This window comes from Pithys albifrons, chromosome 1 (genome assembly GCF_047495875.1).
Source record: "Pithys albifrons albifrons isolate INPA30051 chromosome 1, PitAlb_v1, whole genome shotgun sequence".
NCBI classification, from domain to species: Eukaryota; Metazoa; Chordata; class Aves; order Passeriformes; family Thamnophilidae; genus Pithys; species Pithys albifrons.
Window position 1 is genome coordinate 64,433,765 of NC_092458.1, and position 23,730 is coordinate 64,457,494.

General features: G+C 40.9%; 1 protein-coding gene across 6 annotated transcripts in view; it reads left to right on the plus strand.

Annotated features, from left to right (window-relative positions):
* The window catches only part of STARD13 (StAR related lipid transfer domain containing 13), a 291,483-nt gene that overhangs the window by 264,555 nt on the left and 3,198 nt on the right, over positions 1–23,730 (plus strand). For all 6 annotated transcript variants that reach the window (XM_071552804.1, XM_071552824.1, XM_071552814.1 and 3 more), the window contains 9 exons: positions 3,721–5,096; positions 6,531–6,704; positions 8,724–8,883; positions 12,883–13,081; positions 16,264–16,471; positions 17,358–17,472; positions 18,237–18,458; positions 20,358–20,575; positions 23,509–23,685. In XM_071552804.1, coding sequence (XP_071408905.1) covers positions 3,721–5,096; positions 6,531–6,704; positions 8,724–8,883; positions 12,883–13,081; positions 16,264–16,471; positions 17,358–17,472; positions 18,237–18,458; positions 20,358–20,575; positions 23,509–23,685 — 2,849 coding nt within the window. The remainder of the gene's footprint in view (positions 1–3,720; positions 5,097–6,530; positions 6,705–8,723; positions 8,884–12,882; positions 13,082–16,263; positions 16,472–17,357; positions 17,473–18,236; positions 18,459–20,357; positions 20,576–23,508; positions 23,686–23,730) is intronic.

Consider the following 23,730-nt stretch of genomic DNA (forward strand, 5'->3'; position numbering starts at 1 on the left):
GGCCAAAGAGAAGCAGAGCACAGAAGAATGTAGAGAAAATGGGGTTGAAGGAGGCTTGTGTCCACAGATACAGAGCAATGGAAAGTAGAAGAGAATGTGGGTGAAAGAAGAGGAAGGAGACCCTGCTGACAGGAGGAAACATAAATGCGAGTGTAAAAGCCATAGATTGGGTCGGAAATTGAAGAGTGAACCAAATAAAATCTTTTGCTGTAGATACTGCCTTTCCTAATAGTCTCTACGGTGATCTGAACAATGAAATGCAAAATCAGCTTGCTCTGGAGCTTCAGCATAACAGGTTTGCACAGGACTAGCACAGCTGTTGGAGTGATTCATCAAAATATGGCCAAGAAGGCTGCCAGGCAAGGTTACTGTGAAAGCCAGCACAGCATCCATGTTCCCCACTGCCCACTCTCCCACCCAAGCCATTCCCACTGTGGGCTGCCATCTTCCCCTTGGCTTCATGGAGATGCATACAAAAATCCTCATGTATGTGTTGCAAATATGCCCATAAGTGATTTGGACAGACAGAGATTAGCCTTTGGATTAACTGCCTTCTGCAGCTGTCGATTTATGAGAATTCCTGCCCCCAGCTGGAAAAATGTGGCAGAATTCCACCGCACATAAACCCACTTTTTGCCTTTTGTTAGCATCCCTCTGTATCTCAGGCAAGCACACCCTCAGTCAAAAAACTGTACTATTTTAAATCAACTGTGACAAATCTGGGAATCAAAACCCCTTTCTCTTTGGCAAATGTTACCAGTAACTCCTAAAGAAACTTGCCTCTTCTCATCTTCCCAAACATAATGGTATTAACTGGACTTTTGAATGTGCTCCAAAGCCGTGCACTTGATTTCACCCTGGGTCAGGAGAAGTCATACAGTCACTGCTCCAAAATGTCTGCTCTGCCTGTGTCAGATGAATCATTGCTTTCAGACCTTCTCTTTATTCACTGACCCCATAGCTGGTGACATGTGGGTTGGCTAAGTGCTCTCAGCACTTTTTTTTGGACAGTTTCATTTGTCAGGGCACTCAGATATCTGACAAGAACAGAGGGTCATTCAGGATGTTCATGGCTTCCAGAATTTCTTCTGATTCCATCGGAAGAAAAGCACATTATGTCACAGGACTCACAGTGCAGCTGAATTTGTCGTGAGTCACCATGGTAGTATTTTGGCATCCAGTCATTTCATTTCATATTTCTCTGATTTTGCTTCTGATGAAGTACAAATATGTTTCTTTACCAATTAAAAACCCCTCAAACTAAGCCTTTATCTAATTGAGCTGCAAATTTTAACACCAAAAATCCCCTGTATTTTCTAAGTGGTTCTTGGGCAGAGTGTAATCTTATCTTTGTTGCAGTTAGAGACAAAACTTCTTGACTACCAATATCCATTTCTGTCCATCTCTCTTTCTCAAAAAAAACCCAACACCCTCCCCCCCCTCAAAAAAAGCCCAGCCAAAAATCCCAAACCTCAAAACTTTTGATTTAAAATATATTTACCACTGAATTTATGTCTCCTGCCCTGTCCTCTCTTCTTGGTGTTTCTTGCAATGTCTCTGCCATTTTGGCAGTTTAATCAACTCCAGCTTGTAGAAAATACAGGCTAAATCCTGTCAGTTCATGCAGTAATGTCAGTGCAGCTACAGGGATTTGTGTCAGCCAAGAATCTTCTTTAAGGTTCCTTTGGCATATTGGAATGCGCAACATATTAAAAAAATATTTTTATCCTATTGGCTGGTGCCATCAATGCTCCAGCAGTGGTATGCTTTGTAGATATAATTACCACTACTAAATATTTAAAAGTACATGCCCTTGTGGTTTTAAAAATATCCACTTTGTGGCATTAGTAAGACCGCAATAAATGAATTTTTAAGTGCCTGGGGCTGTGCAGTCCTTTGGTCTGTATATGCATACAGAAAGCTGTGGAGCTAAAACAAAGGTAGAGTTGTCTGATGTGCCATTTCTTCCCTGCGAACAACATGGCCAAAGCAGTATTAGCATTTTCTAGTCCTTTTCCTCATACTTCACTAGTTGCTTAATTTTTCTCTCTAACTAGCCATAGAACTAAGATCTCCATTCATTCCTATGAACCAACATCAGCTGCAGGAGCACTGCACACCTCAGTGTTAATGGATGAAAAAGGAATGACTAAACCCAAAATTTCATAGCTATATTTTATTTTATGGTTTGGACATGATCTAAAACATCTGGCTGACTTGAAGTGATAAACTGGCAAAAGCTTATGGCATCAGTGATACCTGGCAGGCTACTGATCCCAATCTCCAGCTTTGAGGTTTCACGTTATTTAAGGGTTTGGGTGTTCATGTAAAATTTGGTTTACATTTTTCAATTAGACAGGCCAGAAGAGATCTAGTCAGAGATCGAAGATAACTTTACCATCAAAACTTCACATAAAAATACTTCTAATAATAGACTTTTAAAATGAGCATTTTTCCAGTCCCAAAATAGTCTTTCTGGTTTAGCACTTCATTTTGGTCTGACAGCCTGTCATATTTTACTGCCTTCATACTGTTTCCAAGAATGTGAAGAGCTGTTTAGATGTCATGTAGGTGAAGTTAGTTTGTTCTTCTTTAAAACAAATGTACAAGAATAATGCAGTATAAACCTGGTTCAAAGTCAGGGGAAGGATACCCATAGCAACTGTGGGCTTCGCATCCTCAGAAAACACAAAAGTTCAACACTGACTGCACACTTCATGCTGAAGATGTATCTTTTTTGTCTGAGCAAACAGATGTGAAAAATGTCATAGGGACAGATTTTTTATTCAAATTTTTTTCCAAGACACATGTTCTCTGCATTGCCAAGTAGCTCCTGGAGCTGCCTAAACATAAGTATAGCTCTCTGTGCTGCAGGATGAGGGATGAGACCAGGAAAGGCTGTGGAGAGGTTGGAGAAAGCCAGAGACAGTGGGGCAGGCTGCAGGTCAGGCTTGGGGTGCCTCTCATGGCATCAAGGGTGTGAAGGCAGTGGTTGCCACTGTAGGAAAGCTCACTTCAACTGTAGATGTTGCCCTATCCAGGCCTGAGCCTGGCAGCTTCTCCTGCCCATGTCCTCATGGTTACCTTCTCTGCCTTCCTTTGCCTGTGCTCAGACCCACCCTTGACAATACTGCCAAATATTATTTTTTATTATTCTTTTAAGCATTGTGGCTGTTTATCTGTCGTTATGTTCCTGAACCATAAATCTTATTAGATGTATCTAGTCTGTGAAGTTTATAGATGTTTATTTAGTTCTCACTGCAAAACTGTGTGCAGCACTAGGTATTTGCTGTCTTGGTTTTTTAAATAGCTGACATTGCTGTAGTACCCACCTACTTCCCCATCTTTACTGCATGTATCTTACACCATCCCTGCAGTCAGGTTCCCTCTATTTGGACCTTTGAAAACATTTTTCTTTTCTGTATGTCACTATGGGTATCAGTCCTACACAATTCAGTGCACAGACAAGGCACAGAGGCCAAGAGATATCAGTGGGACTCCTAAAGCGGAGCAGGCTTTTATTGCTTTATTGTTAAGATATTTGCAGTCTTTGCAATTAAATGAAAGAGGGTGTTAGGAAAGGACTGATGACCAGTTTTTCATAAACTAAGTGCACAGAGACTTTGCCACCTGTTGCTCACATGGAGCAGCACAATCACATTATTTCAAATGACAAACTAAAGCACCTGTTTTTAACGTGTGCCACTTGCTTTTTTCCAGAGTGAAGATTCAGATGAAGAAGACCTCTGTGCTATCAGTAATAAATGGACTTTCCAAAGAACCAGCAGACGATGGTCTCGAGTGGACGACATTGATGCTTTGCTTCACCAATCAGACAAACATGGATCTTCTGGGGACATTAAAATGAAAAATACCACAAGCAGTGAGAGCGTTCTTACTGATCTGAGTGAACCTGAGGTCTCATCTATTCACAGCGAGAGCAGTGGGGGAAGTGACAACAGGAGTCAATCTGGCATTGGCAGCGCTGCCAGGGAGACCTGCGACTGCTCTGGCCATCATGATGTGGAAAGCACACTGCTGCAAGACTCCACTGCAATAAACACCTCCCTGTTCCCCAAGGAAAGCTTGAAGAATGAAAAACCAACACGAGCCAAGGGAAAAACTTTTCTAAAACGCATGGAGACACTAAAAGCAAAAGGTGTGCATGGAAAACTAAAAGGCTTAGGCCGAACAGGTCCTTTAGAGATAAGTGGACCAGTTCTACAGTTTGAGCCAAAGTCCTTGAAAGACATGCACTGTGTACAGATAGTCAATGGTGATCTCCAGAACTTAGCACAAGATTCAGTCAAAAGAGGACTTTCTTTTTCTGCCAAATCCAGCAGTGACAGCAGCCAGTCCGAAAACAGCAGCAGTGGGGTGAGCACGCCTTGTTTGAAGGAGCGCAAATGCCATGAAGCAAACAAGAGAGGTGGGATGTACCTGGAGGACCTAGATGTCCTGGCAGGAACAGCCTTGCGGCAAGTTGTGGACCAAAACCGCAAAAATGATTTTCATTCCCAAGAGAACTTGGTTGTGCATATTCCCAAGGATCACAAACCTGGGACCTTCCCTAAGGCACTTTCTATTGAAAGTCTCTCACCTACAGACAACAGTAACAGCGTAAACTGGAGGACAGGCAGCATCTCTTTGGGAAAGAAGAACTGCTCTACGCTAAAAGAATCTGGACTGATGGCTTGTTGTCCTAAAGAGAGCAGAATTAGTATTTATGACAATGTGCCAGGTTCCCACTTGTATGCTAGTACTGGGGACCTCCTGGACTTAGAGAAAGATGTTCTTTTTCCTCGTTTAGATGACATTTTGCAACACGTCAATGGACTTCAGGAGGTGGTAGATGGCTGGTCAAAGAATGTGTTGCCAGGTCTGCCAGTTGATGTGTCAGTCAGGGAATCTCCATCGTTGCCTTTCCAGTCACCTACACAGATCACTCTTGATTTTGAAGGAAACTCTGTCTCTGATGGCCAGACCACACCAAGTGACATGGACAGAGATGGAACATCCCTGAATGATTCTGAAGCCACTGGAGTTAGGGACAGGAGAGATTCAGGTGTGGGAGCATCACTCACAAGGCCAAGCAGGTAAGCAGCAAAATTTTTTACATAAATCCATAGACTGTGAAACACAGTATAATGAAGCAAATGCTCTCAACTTGGGAGTCAGAAGGTGCAGGCTACCATTACAGTTGTACTCATCCTGTATGGGGATGGGGGAATTCCCAGGTAAAGGTGGGACTTCAGGAGAAGAGACATCCAGCTGTGGAGATTCTTATGTGGAATCAATGCAGAATTGGTTTAATAGAGCAAACCAAGGCATTTTTTTATCTCTTGATCTATTGATTACATAATAGGACCTGTGTATGTTGTAGGATGTATTTTCAATTTGTCTTTAAAGTTATGCACCGATGCCTTTATGCATCAGTAGCCTTATGCATTTTTTAATGTACTGGCCTGCTTTTAAAATGTGTCCCTTTCTGCTCAAAGAGAACTTCCCTACCCTGCCTCAGTCCTTCACATGGTGAAATGATGGTATACAATTAACTTCTGAAAGTGAATTGACTTAAAAGTGAAAAGTGGGATTTTGTTAATAGTTTGCAGACCTGTTTTAAGTGAGAGCAATGAGTTTCTGTTGGTACAGGGAAGCAAAAGGCTGGATAAAGGCCATCATGGATCCATACTGTTGTGTGGAGCATGGCTTTCTAGTACGAAAACAAGGGGAATACACCTGGTATTTTCTGCTGTCAGTCTTGTCACATCCTCACAGAGGATTCTCCCATGCCATGGTTTACTGCTGCCTGTCCTTGCTCCCACCATCACAAGCAAGTGAACTTGAGGAAACTACTGATTAAATGGGCAGTGCCAAAGTTTTTAGGATTTGAGCCAGAACTCATGTTTAGCAAAACAAGAAAATGAAACTGGTTTTTTTCTGATTAATCCAGAATATAGAGAAAGTGCATTGGAGTAAGAAGATGATGTGAGTGGCTCAATAGCTCGGTGATTACAGCCCTTGCTAAGGAGACACAGGGTTCAATCCTTTTTCTAAAAAATCCTGCAGTATTTAATAACAGAGATGTTTGGAGAATCTCATCTCTAAATAGCTTGGTGGTCAGGTTGGTCCCCTGGGACATATGGGACTAGGCATCATATCCCCGTTCTGAGTCAGACAGGGAATGTTTGAATCTGGATCTCCCACATCCTGTTGGAAGTGTGTGGGCTAAAGGGCATAGCAGGCAGCACTGTTTCCCCGAGTACGTGGATAGGACCCCCACCCACTCGTGAATCTAATATTAAAAAAACAAGACTCAAGCATTTGCAAAATTAAAGAGATTGAGTAAATTGTTTTATTTTATTTATCTCCAAAGTACACTTTATTTCAGTTGACACACCACAAGCCATAACATCTGCATGTATGTTTGTATATGTTTTATATATTGCCCAGCCCTATCTCACAGTATACCATCTTTTCTGAAAAATCAAAGCAGTTGTCTGACTTTTCTACTGTTTCTTTTGCTAAAGGCGGTTACGATGGCATAGTTTCCAAATCTCTCATCGCCTGAACCACTCAATTGCATCACTTCACATCAGCAATCAGTCAGCAGCCCAAATGAATCTACTGCAAAAATTCTCTTTGCTTCGTCTTACTGCCATCATGGAAAAGTACTCCATGTCAAACAAACATGGTTGGACCTGGTGAGTACCACTGATAACTGGAAAAACAGCCATTTTTAGAAGAAAATAGTATCTCCTAATTCTGTTGCTCTCATAGTAAGTAAATGCAATTAGAAGGAACAACTGTAGGATTTGAAACTGTTCCTTTTAATCCATTGCTGCCTAATGACTCACTGGCAAAGTCAGAAATAGAACCTGGAAATCTGACTTCATTCCTGTTCTCTAACAGAGACACAACCCTGGTCTTTCTAACAACACTCCAATTCCAGAAAAACAAACAGGAGTAGGAGAGGGTGATTAAAAAGTAGGAAAAGTTTACAGTAAGTCTTACCCAGAATTCATTTTGTGATTCGAAAAGAAACAGCTGCTGCTTCTTTATATGTTTGATATTGCTTTGTTTGTGCTTTAAAAGAAGGGTTAGAACAGTTGTGGGACTTTTCTCTACAGATCAAATGATGCAAACTTTAGTCAAGGACCTGTGTTAGAGGAAGCTTTCAACCCTGCCAGCTGTAACAGCTACCTGGTCACTCAGGGAGTGGAGTCAAGGGCAAATGGATGTGAATGCTCACAATGGGGCTTCTTCTGTAGCAACTGGCTACAGAAACCTGCATGTTTAATGGCATACAAACCCTGTTGGGCTCCACAGACAGAGGTTACCAGAAATGGAAATGGGCATAGATAAAAATTTATAAGTACCTGAGAATTAATCAAAAGGATAACAGAAACATTCCCTAATACACTGAGACACCAAGTCCAGTTATGACTTTCATGTTCAAAGCACCTCATCAAAATCCCATCTCTGAGCTAGATAAGACAAGTTTTCCTTTAGAAATGATAAAATAGGTCTGAGATTCACCTCACTAACATCAGCCCTTATAAATATGTTAATAATAATCTGTTATAAATATAATCTGAGAATGTTGGGTCAGCTGTTTGTGGTCAGAGGAAAAAGACAAGCAACTCCAAAGCACCTCATTATACCCAAGGCTGATGGTTTGAGTCATCCCCTAGGGGTGTCTTTCCCTAGGGTGGTTATAGAGGTAGTCCAGAATGATAAGTCATTCTAAATCTGTTAGAGAACTAAAATTCAGTAAGATTAAACCCCATTTCACTGTTCTTTGGTGCAGCTTCCTGTGGCTAGCTGACAATGTCTGTACTGAAATGAATCTCACCTTCACCAACTTCAAATAAGCAGACTAGAATACAGCAAATTCTAGAGCCTGCTGTTTGTACAAGATTTTCATCCTGAGAAATATTTCTTCAGTTTGTATAATCAGTCGCTAAGAATTTATAAGAGTGGGACTGTAAATAGCTGTAAAGTTATATGATGTACTTCTTCAGTAGGTAATTTAATCTGAGTTTTATCTCCTTCCCTCACAGATGAGAAAAATCTTAGTCACATTCTGGTCATATTCATCCTTTTTATTTTAACTCCATGGCAGTCATGCCTCCCACAAAGAGAATCCAGTTTATTCTTGTTTTCATCATCATTTTTTGAAGAAAGCAAGCTCATCAGCTTTAGTTAAGTTACTAGACTAAAATAAATCATAAAACACAAGTGATGAATCTGACACATAGGGATTTTCTACTTTCATTTTTTACTGTAAATTGTTAGTCAATAGAAATATGAACTCATGTAACTGATAGTATAGTCAGTCATCCAGCCTGTTAGAGGACTGAACCTCCTTTTCTGTCAGACACCCTCTCCACTATAGTTTGCTGTGCCATTTCTTTGAGTCCCTGAAGAATGCTTTAAACCACATTAGCTTCAGCTGGATGGCAGCAACTGTGTAGTAAGAGGTTTTTGTTAGAACAGTTTGTTATGCTCTATCTTAGAGACAGAGGCCATCCACTTATTGAAGCTGACAAGAAATTCATGGATTATAGAGATTGTAAAGTGTCCCTGTATTGTGCATTAAACATTATTTCACTATCTTTATAAAAGAGGCCCAAGCTACCAATTTGTGTCACTGGCGTTACTCAGACAGACAGTGTATATACCCTGATATTTTCATGCAGCCTGCTCATGTTAATTTTCAGGTCTGTGCCAAAGTTCATGAAGAGAATGAAAGTCCCTGACTACAAGGACAAGCATGTCTTTGGTGTGCCTCTGATAGTTCATGTCCAGAGAACAGGACAACCTCTTCCCCAGAGCATACAACAAGCACTTCGCTACTTACGGAGCAACTGTCTAGATCAGGTATGAACTTCTCTCCATGGAATTGGTTGATTTTTTTCTGTAAAGCCACTTTAAGCAAGCAATGGTGAGCCTTTTTGTATTTAGTACCAGGATTATTTGAAGATTATCATATCTCATGCTGGGCCCAAATCTCTGGTGCTTTGATACTTGGTTCCAATACTAATGATTTGCCATTTTGAGACTTATATCCAGCTAATCTCTTGAATTCTTATAGCTACAACAGTTCTACTGATTTGTATACCATAATCTACTTCAAAGAATGATATGAGATCTTCATGTCTATTGAATCAGACCTGGGAAGATCAGGACTCTCAGCTTCTACCTGTAACTGTTCTGCTTACGGTTGGCTGTTGCCAGTGAGGGTTAACTGCATTCACCATTTCACAAGATATGGTACAAAAGGTTTTATTTACTTAGCAAAGAAAGAAAAGTCCGAGAATAGAGAGCAAACTCAGCAAAATATTCCAAGTATTCTGTTGACAGAGTCAGATATATCCAGATAGTTAGGTCAGCAGGGGTTCAATGCCAAAGCCATTATGGTAGTACATTGCCTTTTATAGTGTTCTTAGCTACAACAAGCCAGCTGGGACACCCTCATGCTCAAAGTATTTCAGATTATTTTATTCCTTGTAATTACAGAGCAGGGACATACTAATCATATCTTTACTCTTCTTCCCCTAAGGATGAGGATATGTATTTTTATGAACATAGAACTGGGAGAAACTCCCAGGCTGATTATGTTCAGTCCTCTACTCTTACTGACCTCATGTCATATGAGCTCTTCCATAACTGCTTTTAGATAGTTGTAAGTTCAAAAGGAGCAACTAGCATTTTACTCAGCAAGCTTTTCTGCTTTTCTAGGTCTGAGCACATGAAAAGGGTGAAAATAGTCTGTTCTGAATCTTTGCGTTTTCTGATCACCATTCTTGTTGCTGTTCAGGTTTGTTTGGAGTTTTTTTGTTGGGTGACAGTCACCTTCTCCGAAACTGAAATCCAAAAATTAAATGGTGTTGCTGGGAATCACAACCATTTTTCTTTGCAGCCAGTGGGAAAGACACATGTCCTTCCTATTACCTCTCTCTGTAAAGAGATCCTGTGATGGTCAAACATTGACATCTCCAAGGTGTCAGAAGTGAGGTGAGATGAGTTCTGTAGTACAAGAGCTGAGAGGTGGGACTAATAGCTTGTCAGAAAGATATTAATAGGGGGTGGAAGGGAAAGATGCCTAGAGACTGGTAAAAACAACATATTCAATAAGTACCATGCCTGTTTGCCATGATGTTTGTCTGAGTTTGTGTACTGAGCTGGGAAACCCAGTGTAGGAAGAAAAGTGATGCAGCAAGCCTGGAATCAGTGATGAGATTGGAGGAGGAGACACTTGCCCAAGTAAGAACAGGGCTTGTCAGCTAAGAAGCAGAGCAATAGTAAGAAAGAGAAGAGAGGAGATAAATGGCAGAGAATGTTAAAGGGGGTGTAAAACCAAACAGAAAGGAAAAGGTCTTGAGAGACGTGAGGTAGTCAAAAGCTGGGAAGTCTCAAATATCTTTACAAATATCTTTTCCAAGAGAGAAGGTTTACTTGCTGAGAAGCATCAGAGCTACTTGAAGGGCCATTTCAAGTCAGCTTACATTTCCACTCAGAGTGAAATTGATAAAATATTCAATAGAAGAAGGAGGAGAAGTACAGATCAGGACCATTTAAAATACCTTTTCACCAAAATCCTTTCTAGGCCAAAACTCTCCAGGCAATTCAGCTTCTCTCTTTACAGTTACACTCTTTGTTCCCATTTAATTCAAAGTCCTCAAATACCTAGAAAGAGGTCTGAGCAGCCTCCAGTTTCCCCCAGCATCTTGCTTATGTGTCTCCTCTATGCATTGCAGAAGGTGGTCTAGAGTCCTGAACAGGCATCAGAGCATCTACTGCACACACTTGGTAAAGTTGAGGTTGCTCTAGATCATTGCAAGGGCTGGCTTCTGTCACTGAAATGCCTAAGATGGTATGAGGAGCCTGACCATCATTTGTAGGATTTGTTATTCAGTTCCAGCTTGTAAAACACAAACTGCTTTGCCTTTTTCAACTGGATCTGTATTTCTGTCATGCATCATAGGGCTACTTGCAGGGTCGATGATCCACAGCATGAGGATAGTGAGCCAGCTTGGGCCAGTACAACCTCTGGATTTATAGTTCCATTATATTTACAGAACAAGTCTGTAATATTGCAGAACAGCCTAAAACATCTTTTTCTACAAAATGAAGAACTGCCCTATTTTGATAAGTTATTATTTTTTCCATGGAAAAAAAAAGAAATAGGAATTTTGATAAATATAATTAAACAAAATCAGAGGTCTAAAGTAGCAGAATAGTGTGCAACAGGAGACCGTATGATGAGATTTGACATTTGACCTCTCAAATCAGACTTAGCTGGAAGTTTTTAAATGTTCTTTTTACCAGCAAGGACAGTTTCCATCAGAAGCAGAGAACTGAGCCTCTGCTCTCACAATTATCTACTACAGGCCAAGACTTTTTTTTTTGACAGAATTAGCAAGTGTCCTTCTGTATCTTCAGAAGACTTTCTAAGAGGAAAAGAGATTTAAAAAGAAGGGAAAAGGAAAGGAAAAAATAGATGAAAAGAGCTGGATGCTCTTTCTTGTATTCTCTTGTCAGAAACAAGAGCAGAGCTTTACTTGTGATCATAAATACAGTACACAGGGCACACTCCAGGTCTCTACTTCCTATACATAAATGTAGCTCACAAGCAATACTAGATTCATCAATAAGAAGACACAGAAGAGCTTCCTCACAGCCACTCTGGTGTACCAGTTTGTCTCCATATAAATAAAGATACCCCCTCAAAGAGCTGCAGATTGTGTGATTTAAGTAATTAGTGTCATTTATGTGTGAGTTAACAGAAGTCCTGAACACCATACAATTGAGCATAGGAGGTGTTCTAGGCAGAGGAGGGTCCCGTCCCGCATGAACTCTGTGGTGCTTCTTACTTGGAAGTAAGGGGAAGAAGGCCAGAAGGCATTATTTCCTTGCCTGTACAAGTTTGTTGGTGGACTATGCCATGCAGGAAGCTGCACTGATCACCAGTGAGACAGCTGTCACAGAGGAACAGGAGTATATAATTCCAAGCCTGAAATGTGCCTTTTCCATAGATCTTTCTCAATATTTCACCTTTTCCCCTGCAAAACTGAAGGGAAACAGTGTTAGCACTTCCCAAATGTAACACTGTAAACTGACTTGGGAATAAATAATGTGGTTTAGGCTCAGGAATTTGCCCTGGGGGAATTCTACTGGCAAGAAGGACAAGAAAGGGCAGCACTGCCTTGAAGGCATCATTTGAAGAATTACCATTTCCTTTCAAATAGAAAGCAAACAGATAAAAATGTATCTTAGATTTTTTTTATCTTAGTGACACTGCGAAAGTAATCCCTCTGTGGCCCCCACTTTCAAAGGGCACTTTTCAGTGGGATTTGGGAGAACTCTTGAAAGCAGAATGCAGGAAGGGGAAAAAAGAGATTTGGTCTTGATTTTAAAGCTATACCAGGATGTACTAATCTTTTGCCACAGAATTTATTACTTAGCTAAGCAAAATATTTTTTGTTAGTCTTCGAAATACATACCCAAATAAACATGAGGAACCAGATTCTCAGCTGGAGTAAATCAACAGACAGTCATCCAAGCCAAGCAAGCCACACTGATTTATATCAGCTGAGCATCTTGCTTAAACTCTTCAGGCAGTGGGGAAACCATATGCACTCTGCTCTCCCTCTAGAATGGGACAGAGAGCAGCAGTGCTATTAACCCTTCCAATCCTGCTGTGAGAGCATGTGCTTGCCTGCAAGACCTGGGGCAACTCACAACCATCACATTTGCACGTTTCTCTTATTCTTGCCAATAGTAAAATAAGCAACCCAAGCTTTGGTCATGATCAAAGTCCCCCACAATAGATTTCCATATAAATACATTATATATAAGTAGCATTTTCTTTTTTAGGTGGGTCTGTTCCGAAAATCTGGAGTGAAATCCCGAATCCAGGCCCTGCGTCAGATGAATGAGAGCTCCCCAGAAAACGTCAGCTATGAGGACCAGTCCGCGTACGATGTGGCAGACATGGTGAAGCAATTCTTCAGGGACTTGCCAGAACCCCTCCTCACAAGTAAACTAGGAGAAACTTTTCTGCACATCTATCAATGTAAGTTGATGTATTTCAATTACTATAAACAATTAGAAAATAGTATATAATATATAGTAATATACTGTAAATAATTTTGGTATGTTAACACTGAGTACAATTCCTTCTGCTGACCTTTTGAGATATGTAAAAAAACCTCTCTTCCCTCAAAGTCTTTCACTAAGTGATTTTAATAACCACCTAAAGGTTTCAGTGTCAAATTTAATGGAAAGACAACCTCCAAATATTAAGATGATTTGAAAATACCATCCTCACAATCAGAAACAAGCCAAAAGTACAAGCTGCTGTGGACATAAAAAGCATAAAGACTCATATTTTTGTCAGATTTCTTTAAAATATAGGCCCATTTCTTTCAGATATCTCAATATAAGTGAGACTTTTGGGCGTCGAGAAGTGGTACTTGACAATGAGAACATGTGACTGTGCGGTCCCCTTCTTTGCTGTGACTTTTAACTATCTGCTTTTGCATTATAGTCAATAACATGTATATGCAAAAAACAAGCTGCCTTCATGTAGATCATCAGTTCTATGTAAAGAACTCATAGAGAAAGAAAGAAAGAAACTAGAGGATTTCTTCTTTTCATTCCAGCATAAGCAATCTTGAGCAAAATCTGAGACTCAAATGCATCAGAATGATGAAAATCCCTGTAGAACAGGAAATGACTGTGTGACTCCACTCCAGACTGAGGGAGAAATAAACAATGAGGGAAACACTGAAAAGCCAGAGGAATTAGAGGTTTTTCCTGACCAATGTCCATTGTGAAGGCCAGTCAGCCAGCACTCTGGCAGATGCAGAAAAGCCTACCCAGCCAGCCTAAGTCAAATAATTGGAAGCACTAAAGAGAAGTGTGTCTAGTCTTTCCACTTGCAGACATTTCAGCTGCCAAAACAATAGAAAGACATTTTAAAACACTGTATAATCCCAGTGCTTAAGAATCTCAGTTACTTCCGTTGCTTCCCTTTACTGTAAAAATCTGTCTGTGGCACATAATCACTAATGTATTTACCATCCCACTGTCTGTAGCTGGTAGCGAATGCTGTGATTCTGCATGAGAGAGACATCATTGTGAATAAATTTAGTGGATTTGGGCATATGTGATGTCTCGGGGCACCAGTGAACTGAAACAGTTAATGCCTCTCCCTCAACCATTATTTCCCCCTCTTCTTTACTGCTGACAAGTTGCAGGTCTTGTCTGCCTACACACACATTAATAAGCTCGTTCAGAAAAGCAACAGGAATTCTGGCTGCTAATAAAATGGCAGTCACAATCGTTTCCATAGTGAAGTGGCCAAGGAGAAGATTATCCACTAGAAGGACTAAATGTCCTTGGAAACACATCACCTTTAAACTATTGCTTGGTGCAAACTGGGGATGTCCTGTCTTGGCACAGGAGAGACTGCCTTCTTGCCAATGGAAGAGAGACATGGCAGATCCCAGTGTCATCAGCATAAGTCGGTCTGTAGGCAGAAGGACTCCCTTTTTCCAAGGCAGGAGCATGGTGTTAGGATTCACAACAGCCATGAGTCTGAATGGTGAAATATTGATACCAGCCAATAAAAAATGTAAAAAGAAGCATGGGCTGACTCTGTAATGAGTGAGTGGTACTGCAGTGGGAAGTCTGAAGAACTTTTCTGTACACTGGTCAGAGGGAAAAAAGTGTGCTAGGAAAGATTTTCTTGAACTGCACCAGTAGTTTAAAGGATTTCACAAAGACTTGAGGATGGGTCGGTTTAAACTAAAGTAGGAATAGGAAAAGATGGTCTCTGTGGTCACTGGAGAACAGGTTTGCATTACGAATGAGTAACAGTGGGGTTTCTTTCCATGTGACCAACAACAAATTCATTTTTCTGTTTTAGACAGTACTGACAAAACTCTTCACAGAAAGAAAAATGTTGAAAATTGCTGGGATACCAATTGTATTTCATAATGTCTGCAATTAAATTAATCTGTAGCTGGGAGTTTTTCTTACCCTTCATTCTGTTCAACAAATTGTTAATGTGAAGTCAGGAAGGATTTTTCCTCTCTTAGTGTATTGGCAGGAGATTTTTGATTTTCTGAAACTCACTAAAGATATGTTTCACGTATCCAAGACCTTTCTGCATATATCCAGAATGACTTGAATTGCTGTAACACAGAGGATTGGGGATGAGATGATTAGTGTAATAGTCTTACTTGGCATAGCATTGATGAAACTTTCTCCATTTCCCTAAAACTCTGTTACCGAATGTTTACCTATGATTTGAAGGGCTGGTTGGTCTTCTTTACGTACCAGATCCATCAGAGCAACAGTAAATGGGAAGGGAGGGATTACAAGAGTGCAATGTGGGAAGCAAAGACATGTTGCATGGATTTAGCAAAGGCTTCTCTGACTTCTCGGAAAGATCTGGCCTAGCTGTTTCTAGAAACTTTAGAAGCATTGGGCTGTGTTCATTTTGTTGTTCACGTCTGAAAGGTTTTAAAATAAAGTGCTTGTACAAGGCTAACAGTCAAATCTTAGAAGCTGCTGTTCCCTCTAGTGTAAATCTGTTTTTGTTCTTCTTCCGTTTGATTATATAGAGCATATGTAATGCCCAGAGGAGGGCTTGAAGTCCACAATGAGAAAACTTAAGGTTGTTTTAGAAATTAATCTGTCTGAGGTGCTATTTAAGCATATCCATTACTTCTTTCATTAAAAACTTTTAAAGTTTAGGACACAGATGTGTTTTCCTGAAGCTTCCCTAAGACATTTGAACTATCTTCCCAGGGGATGGAAGAAACTTGAAAAATATGGTTACTGAAGACTACCCTCCCTTCATAAACTTCAAATGAAGTTCAGCCTCTTTCTTGGGAGCAGCCTTTCAAATAGAGAAATGTCATACACTGGTGTGGCAAGCTGTGCTTGATTGAGGAGCAAAAACCATGGCTCTCCAGAAGCCAGCTGGTCTCTTTCCCTTTGTCCCCTGTCATCTGCCTCTTCACAAAGCCATTATCATAGAATCATGGAATTATTCAGGTTGGGAAAGACCTCTAAGAGCATCAAGTCAAGCCTTTAACCTAAAACTGACAGGTACACCACTAAGCACCACATCAACATGTTTTTTGAACACTTAGGAGGAGTGTGAATGTCTGTGCTGACCCTATCTTTGCGGCTCCCTTCTGATCCTGCAACTGACTCCCCTCAACATCACTTGCTTTTCCTCAGACGTGCCCAAGGAGCAGCGGCTGCAGGCGGTGCAGGCTGCCATCATGCTGATGGCTGACGAGAACCGGGAGGTTCTGCAGACCCTGCTGTGCTTCCTGAGCGACGTCACGTCTGTGGAGGAGAATCAGATGACTCCCATGAACATAGCTGTTTGTCTGGCTCCCTCCCTCTTCCATCTCAATATAGTGAAGAAAGAAAGCTCACCAAGGTTCGTTTCTTCTCAGCACTATAAATAGTCATATCCTTCATACAGAGTGATGCTTTCAGTGGTATGCAGGATACCTTTCCAAGGCATCTGCTTTCCAGTACACATTAAACAGGGCACGGCTTCAGCGAGAGGGGAAAACCCATGCTGCAGAGCCAAAAGCACACTTGTTTTCACAGGCCCATCAGGCATTTCTGGCTGGCTGTTGAGAATATGCAGCACCTGCTTTCCATGCAAAATTTTCAGTGGGGCAATAGAGAGTTTTGCGTGAGTAATGTTGATTTCTGGGAAGGAAAAGGGCTGTATTTTGCTGTGGTTGAAGTCAAAGACTGACCATGTTTTGAAGAATTTTAATATGTAGATTTTCAGTAAGTGTTTTTTCACTTTCAATTTTCTTACTACATTCTGCCATTTGGGAAACTAAGTTTATTTCAGGACACATTAAAATGCCATGTAACATGGTGAGTGTAGACTAAACACAACAAAGACCTGGTTAAACATTAGTGGTCCCTCCTGATTTTTTTTTCATCCATCTGGTCCAGAATACATTGAGATTCCTGGTAATGTACATGTATAACGAGTGTCTGAGCAAGTGCTTAAAGCAGCAACAATGTAAACCACTTTACAGCATGTCTGTTAAAAATTCATTTCAAAATGTGCAACACATAATGCAGGATATGCATAACCTTTCCTGCTTTTACCTTTAGCTCAACAATATTTTAGGTAAACATTTTTCCTTTTAAAAAGGCCCAAAGTCTGAGCAGTCCTTGTGATAAATAAAAACTAAAGATAGGTTTTCCTCTTTGGTGTTCGGAACATCCTGCTGCTGTTTGCTTTCTTATTAAAAAGATTCAGCTCTTTTTACCTGAGACACTGAATTCAATTACAGAGTAATACAGAAAAAATATGCAACAGGGAAGCCAGATCAGAAGGACCTCAGTGAAAACCTGGCAGCTACTCAGGGACTTGCTCACATGATAATGGAATGCAACAAACTTTTTGAGGTGAGTGAGAGACTCAAACAGCATTATTCATGGCCACATAATGCAGCATCCTTTGAAGTATTTATGCTTATGCTTATATTTTCAGTCTTGTATTATCTCAGAGATTGATGGTGTCTCATTTATTTGTAAACTTGCTGCATCTAAAGTTTATTTATCTGATTTCTTTATAGCTGTTTCCTTCTAGTATTCAAATGATGGAGGGTAATTGTTCTGTGACAGTTTTCAACTCAAATCACCGAATTATGAAATTTTAGTCTAATTTAAATCAAAATTTGGTTTAAAATTTCATTTTATTACAATGTTTTGAACACCTCAGTTAAAACTTATTCATCTCAAAAAGAAGAGTTCATACACTTTATTTCTCTGTGTCATGCAATAAAGTTAAAATCACGTAGGGAGATGCAGTCATTTCTGCATCTACTTACACTGCAGCTGGAAGAGAGAAAATGCTCGTATCTCACTATCCCAGAAGCACAAGGCAGTGCTTCTGAGGGCTAAAGGAGTAACACAGGTGTATTGACATCTAGTTGATCAGCTTAATAGGGTTCTGCATGACAAGTGCTGTTGTGAGCCATGGACTGTTTCATTAGACTACTTTGATTTTTCATCTTGCATAAAGACAGAATTAGGTATACATTTTACAGATCATAGGCTCATTGAAATTGACTGCTGAATGGTCCATCAGCCTAGAAACACATTGCCTTAAGGAAATGTTCTCAGCAGGAGGTTTCCCCTGTGTGTTTTCCCTCCCTTCTGTGGCACAGGTCCCACATGAGATGGTCACACAGTCCCGAAACTCCTATGTTGATGCAGAAGTGCATTCTCCCACCCTGGACGAGCTTGGGAAACAAGTGGATGAGGAAGGAGGGAACTATCAGATGTACCTGGAAAATCTCATGCAGAATCTCCAGAAAGAAGCAAAAGAGAAATTCAAAGGATGGGTCACATGTTCGAGTATAGAGAACACGGAACTCGCCTACAAAAAGGTAATCTGGGGAGATGTGGAAGAAGCAGTAAAGAAACCAAAGCAAATACAGCCTAGCTTTGGACATGTTGCATGGCTAAATAAATACCCTTCTTTCTGGCAAGGCACGCTTGTTTTTTTTTAATAAAGACTACTAAAAGAAGTTAAAAATGTAATATAATAGTGATTCAAGTACGAGATTCTAGGAAAAGGCACAAAAACAAGCTTAGGTCTCCAAAACAGATAAGCAAGTGGTGCAGCAAACAACAAAACCAGAGAGCAAGCTGAAACATTAAAGAATAGAGATCATCACCTGAGTAAGCTCTTTGACTGGAGGATATGCAAAGTTTCTGAGCACCTCCTGATGTTTGCCACACTTTGGAGAACAGAACCAGAACATAGATATTACAAAACCTTTTCAGGCTGTCCAGTGCTTTATTAGCCAGGACAGCCATATGGCCAGATTTATCTCTGATTCTCTTGTCCTTGGTACCAATGGATTTTTGATACTGCAGCTTTTATGGGAATTTCTGAATTTGTTCCAGGCTCCATCAGTTCTGCAGGGAAAGCCAGACCACTGCAGCCAGGAGGAGGGTGCTGCAGGTCCCCCACAGACAGTGGAGTTTAGGGCTCCTGGAAGTGCAATGGCAAAACAGAAGTCTCCAAACCAGCAGCAGCTAGTGAGAGGTGGGGATGGATTAGGAGTGACACCAGTTAAGCAAGGGAAGGGCACTGGGAGGATCTGGATGGTAAGGGGGCAGGAGGCAGCATTACCCCTATTTGTGAAAGTTCAACCCCTCTGTCAGGGCAAAGAAACTGCACTTACTCTGGTTTGTAGCCAGCTTCTGTGAGTGACCCTCCCAGGGAGGGACTGCGGGAGATTGGGGAGGGAATAACAGGGCTCAGGTGGGAGCAGGATGGGGAAGATGGGAGTGAATAGAGGCATGTATAGGTCTGAGGTCAAGAGCGTGTGAAACTACAGAGGGAACTGGGAGTCTCTGCTGCTCTGGGGTCAGGGAACTGCGGAACTGACAGCTTGGTGAGAAAGAATTGTAACAACGTGAAATAATTTAAGGTGGGAGGGGTGGAAGGTGGGCTTCTGGGGAAACAGTCCTGGGTCTGTGGGAGGTACTAGAGGTTTCTGGAACACTGACAGTGGTATGTGAGGATGCCAGGGTAGGGAGGGGTTAGAAAAGCTGGGCTTGCAAGATCCAGTGATTACAGTTAACTTGTTTACTGCCTGAAATATGACCCCTAAGACCATGCAGAAAAGCTGTATGTGTAGAATCAAGGATATTCACCTTGTGCATAGCCCAGCACTTTCTGCTCCCTTATTCCATGCTGTTGAGGTGTTTCAAGAAACAGGATCTGTGAGCAAGGAAGAGTTAGCAAGCAGTCTGTGCAATTCGAAAGGCATTTTCCCAGTACCTCCCTTGCAGCTATTTGGAGGACCAAACATTTGTGTACCTGGCACATGTCTGAATCAGCCTATCTTCTGCTCTTCCACCAATTAACCAGGAGGGTTAATGGATGCTCAGGTAGTGTATCAAATTGCCCGAGGCAGTTGCTTTGTTTCAGCCCAGGGTTTCGGTCTCTCACGTGTTTTTTCTTCTGCACACACATATTCTTCATTATACCTTGGATGCTTGGGGCTTAAAAAGTGTCTGTCACACTGGCACTGTGGGAACTAGTCCAGATATCTACTGTTGTGAGAGCAGTTTTCCACCCAGGACTAGTATGGATATATGTTTATATGCAGTAAAGCATTAGCAATTGCAATAATAGTAATGATTAGCAGGGAAATATGAATGTTGGGAAGCTGAAGTCAGACACACACATTGAGATTTTGTCCTCAGTTATCATCAGCTGAACATAAGCATTTAAATCATGGGGGGTGTTGTTCTTGGTTACTTTACTCCAGGTTGGGGATGGGAACCCACTAAGGCTTTGGAAAGCCTCAGTTGAAGTTGAAGCCCCCCCATCAGTTGTCCTGAACCGAGTGCTGAGAGAACGTCACCTGTGGGATGAGGACTTCCTGCAGTGGAAGGTGGTGGAGAGCCTGGACAAGCAGACAGAAGTTTATCAGTATGTTTTGAACAGCATGGCTCCTCATCCTGTCAGAGACTTTGTCGTTCTAAGGTAAGCTAAGGGAGATTCTCTGGTACCTTTACTTCCTGCAGCACATCAAGGAAATCTGGACTTATCTCAGTCTTTGCATCTGTATAATTGTGCTCCAAGAACTCTGCTTCTGGGCAGCAGTGCTGATTTCTCAGCAGAATTAGAATCATGCACCTAGAGCATGCTGACCTTTTCTCTGATGTAATTTGAGCAGCACATATTCCTGAGGTCATAAATATCATTTCTTCTGTAGAACAGATGTCTGGTAATAGCTGCTGTTCTCTCTTAGCTCTGTTTGTTGTCAAAACAGTGCAAATAGAACACAATTGTTTTTTACACTGCTTTTGCTGTTCTCTGGGGAATGTTTGATGTTTAAAGAACTAAATGTTTAGTGGAGAAGATAGTGGTGCTTTTAAGCTAAGGCTGTTCGTACAGTGTCTATATAGGTTGTTATCTTAGATTTTCACTTGGAGTCTTTGTAAACCAAGAAATGCTGATCCATTAAAATCCTAGTGTGGAAATGAGCAGAAAGAGGAAGTCAACATATATTCTGCCTTTCAGGGGATGACATCTCTCAAATGAATATATAGCTGTGAATCAATATTCCACATTCAATCCCAGTTCTGACATTGTCTATATGCCTGTACAGAACAGTAAAAAAAATCCTCTTATGCATCTTCTGCCTGTGAAATCCTGGCCTTTGCTTGCTAGGAGCTATTGTGAAGCTGCTGACATATTTCACTTACAGGGTCAGTCCTACAGTTATTTATTTCAGAATGATTTTGTGCATTCCCATTCTTGGTCTCTGCTTCCTGTGACTGAAATGATGTGCCAAAGAAATACAAAGAAGTTTTGACAAAGGAAGTAGTCTAGTGAGTCACAATTGTATTAGAGGGAAGAAAGACTGAAGGAAAAAGATGAGTCCAATAAAATATAATTACAAAAGTACATCCCTTTTATCAGCTTTAGTAGTTTCTTAGAGAATGATGTCATGCAGATATTGTTGGTATAAAGGAAGAATTATTGGAACTCTTAGGGGAAGATTTAAAAATTGTTTTTTGTAAGTTCTTTATAATGTTAAAACACCAGTGCTCCCATTACTCTATTTCCTTTGCCTTCCCACAGTATACTGGGGTAAATTAATTATTTTATAATTAATTATATATTCTATTTTTTCTGTAATTATATATCTATCATTATTTCATAAATAATCTTCTTATATAATATTATTAACTTCAGCCAGTGATAAATTTGGCCCTCTGCAAGGCACCAAGAAGATTGTCTGGAAGCGGCAGGGAGGTTTTGATGACCATAATTTGGTCCTCTTATTTGTCACTTAGTTCACTATTAGGTTTCATGGTGGTTTATGTTCTTTAAAGACCTGCTGTGCAGTCACATCAGTTAAAGAAAAATCTTGCCATCAAGTTCTCATTCTTTTCACTAACCCAGGCAGAATGACCCCTGAGGACTGAAATACATATCATAAAAATGAATCCTGGTGTGTTTTGAAAGGCTGAAAACAGCCATCAGGCAGATCTTTCAGATTCTGTTGTTTATCTCTTTTGATTCATATCACTAATGCTAGAGCAAGGTTAGCCAGTGATATCACAGTCAATTTGATACCTTACGATTGGTGGGAAGTGAACAGTGAAATTATAATACATCTCTGGGGACATGAATAAATATATTTTAACGGACAGCAATTTTCTCATTCTCGATCAAAATTTTGGCTATGAAAGGATCAACTTAGTTGTTCTCTTTTTTTTTTCAATTTGACAGTCATAACAAAGAGATTAGGCCCCCTAGAGAAGGCTCTAAGGGTAAGAGAAGAGGAGAAATGTTTCATATGCCTGGGCTCTAACACAGTTCTCAGCTGCCCTGCACAGGCATTGCTTTTCATGATACAATCCACAAGTGTTTAATGTTGATTAAGTATCACAGCATTTTGGTGAGTTGGGTGCCATGCCTGGTTTTACTACTGTAAAGTATTTAGTCAACTACTGAAACTGGCCTAAATCCCTGTAGCTGGGAATAGGAATCATAATTCTTCTGCAACCTCAGGGATACAGAATTTTCCACTCCACAAATGGCCCAAGTCAGTACTGTGTAGTTAGCAAAATGATATGGGCACATCCAAGCACTGTGCAAGCACTCATAGGAGATGGTTCGGCACTTGTGTATCTCAGGTGTGATTTTCTGTTCTCCTTGTGGTTCATCTGCCAGCATAGCTCATGAGTTTTATTAATGCACAGACCCACATAAAGCCTTCTGGCCAGTATCTTCGTACAGTGTCTTGAATAACAGCTCAGTTTCATACAAGGAAAGTGCAGAATGTTAAAATTATCTGCTGAAGTCCAAACTTCAGCAGTCCTTGAAAGCATCTTACCTGCTAAACCATGACACTTCCCAAGGAAGCATAATCCCTGTCTCAGGCTAGAAACTTTTGAGAGGGAAAAAAAATGAAAGGACATTTTGGTTTTAATTCAGATGCACTTCAAACATTTCCTGGGAGTTTCAGAAGTCAGTGTGGGGAGTAGTGAGGATTTCTGCTGTACTGAAACTTGTTATGTAGGTCTGCATGGATGGAATGTACAGTTTTAGCCTTTGCCAGCTGGCTTATCCTCACTCTTAGCTCCTTTCTAAAGCAAAGTTCTTCTGCAAAAAAGCTCTATCTTGCCCTGTAATCCATGATGGTTACAAAATGCTCCCATGGAGAAGCAAAACTTCTCTACCTGGAGTCTGTAGCAATGTAGATGGGTTGCCATTCCACATCATAGTCAGACTACCCACTGGGGAACATGAAACTCCTTCAGGGACTCCTAGGACACTCCATTGGCATTGCAAGCAGGCAACAAAGAGAGGCAGACAAGCAAACTGTAACTTATTCTGGTTCTTACTTGTGTGCCCAAAAGTTCCATTGCTAAAAGGATTCCATCTTGAATATGTTGCTGCAGGACGTGGAGGACAGATTTACCAAAGGGGATGTGCATGCTGGTTGCAATCTCTGTGGAGCACGAAGAGGCTCCTCTTATGGGAGCTGTGCGAGCCATCGTGATAGACTCTCAGTACTTGATAGAGCCATGTGGCTCAGGAAAAGCCAGGCTGACCCACATCTGCAGGATTGACCTGAAGTAAGTATCCCACTGCAAAAAGGAGACGTCCATTCAGTAGGACAA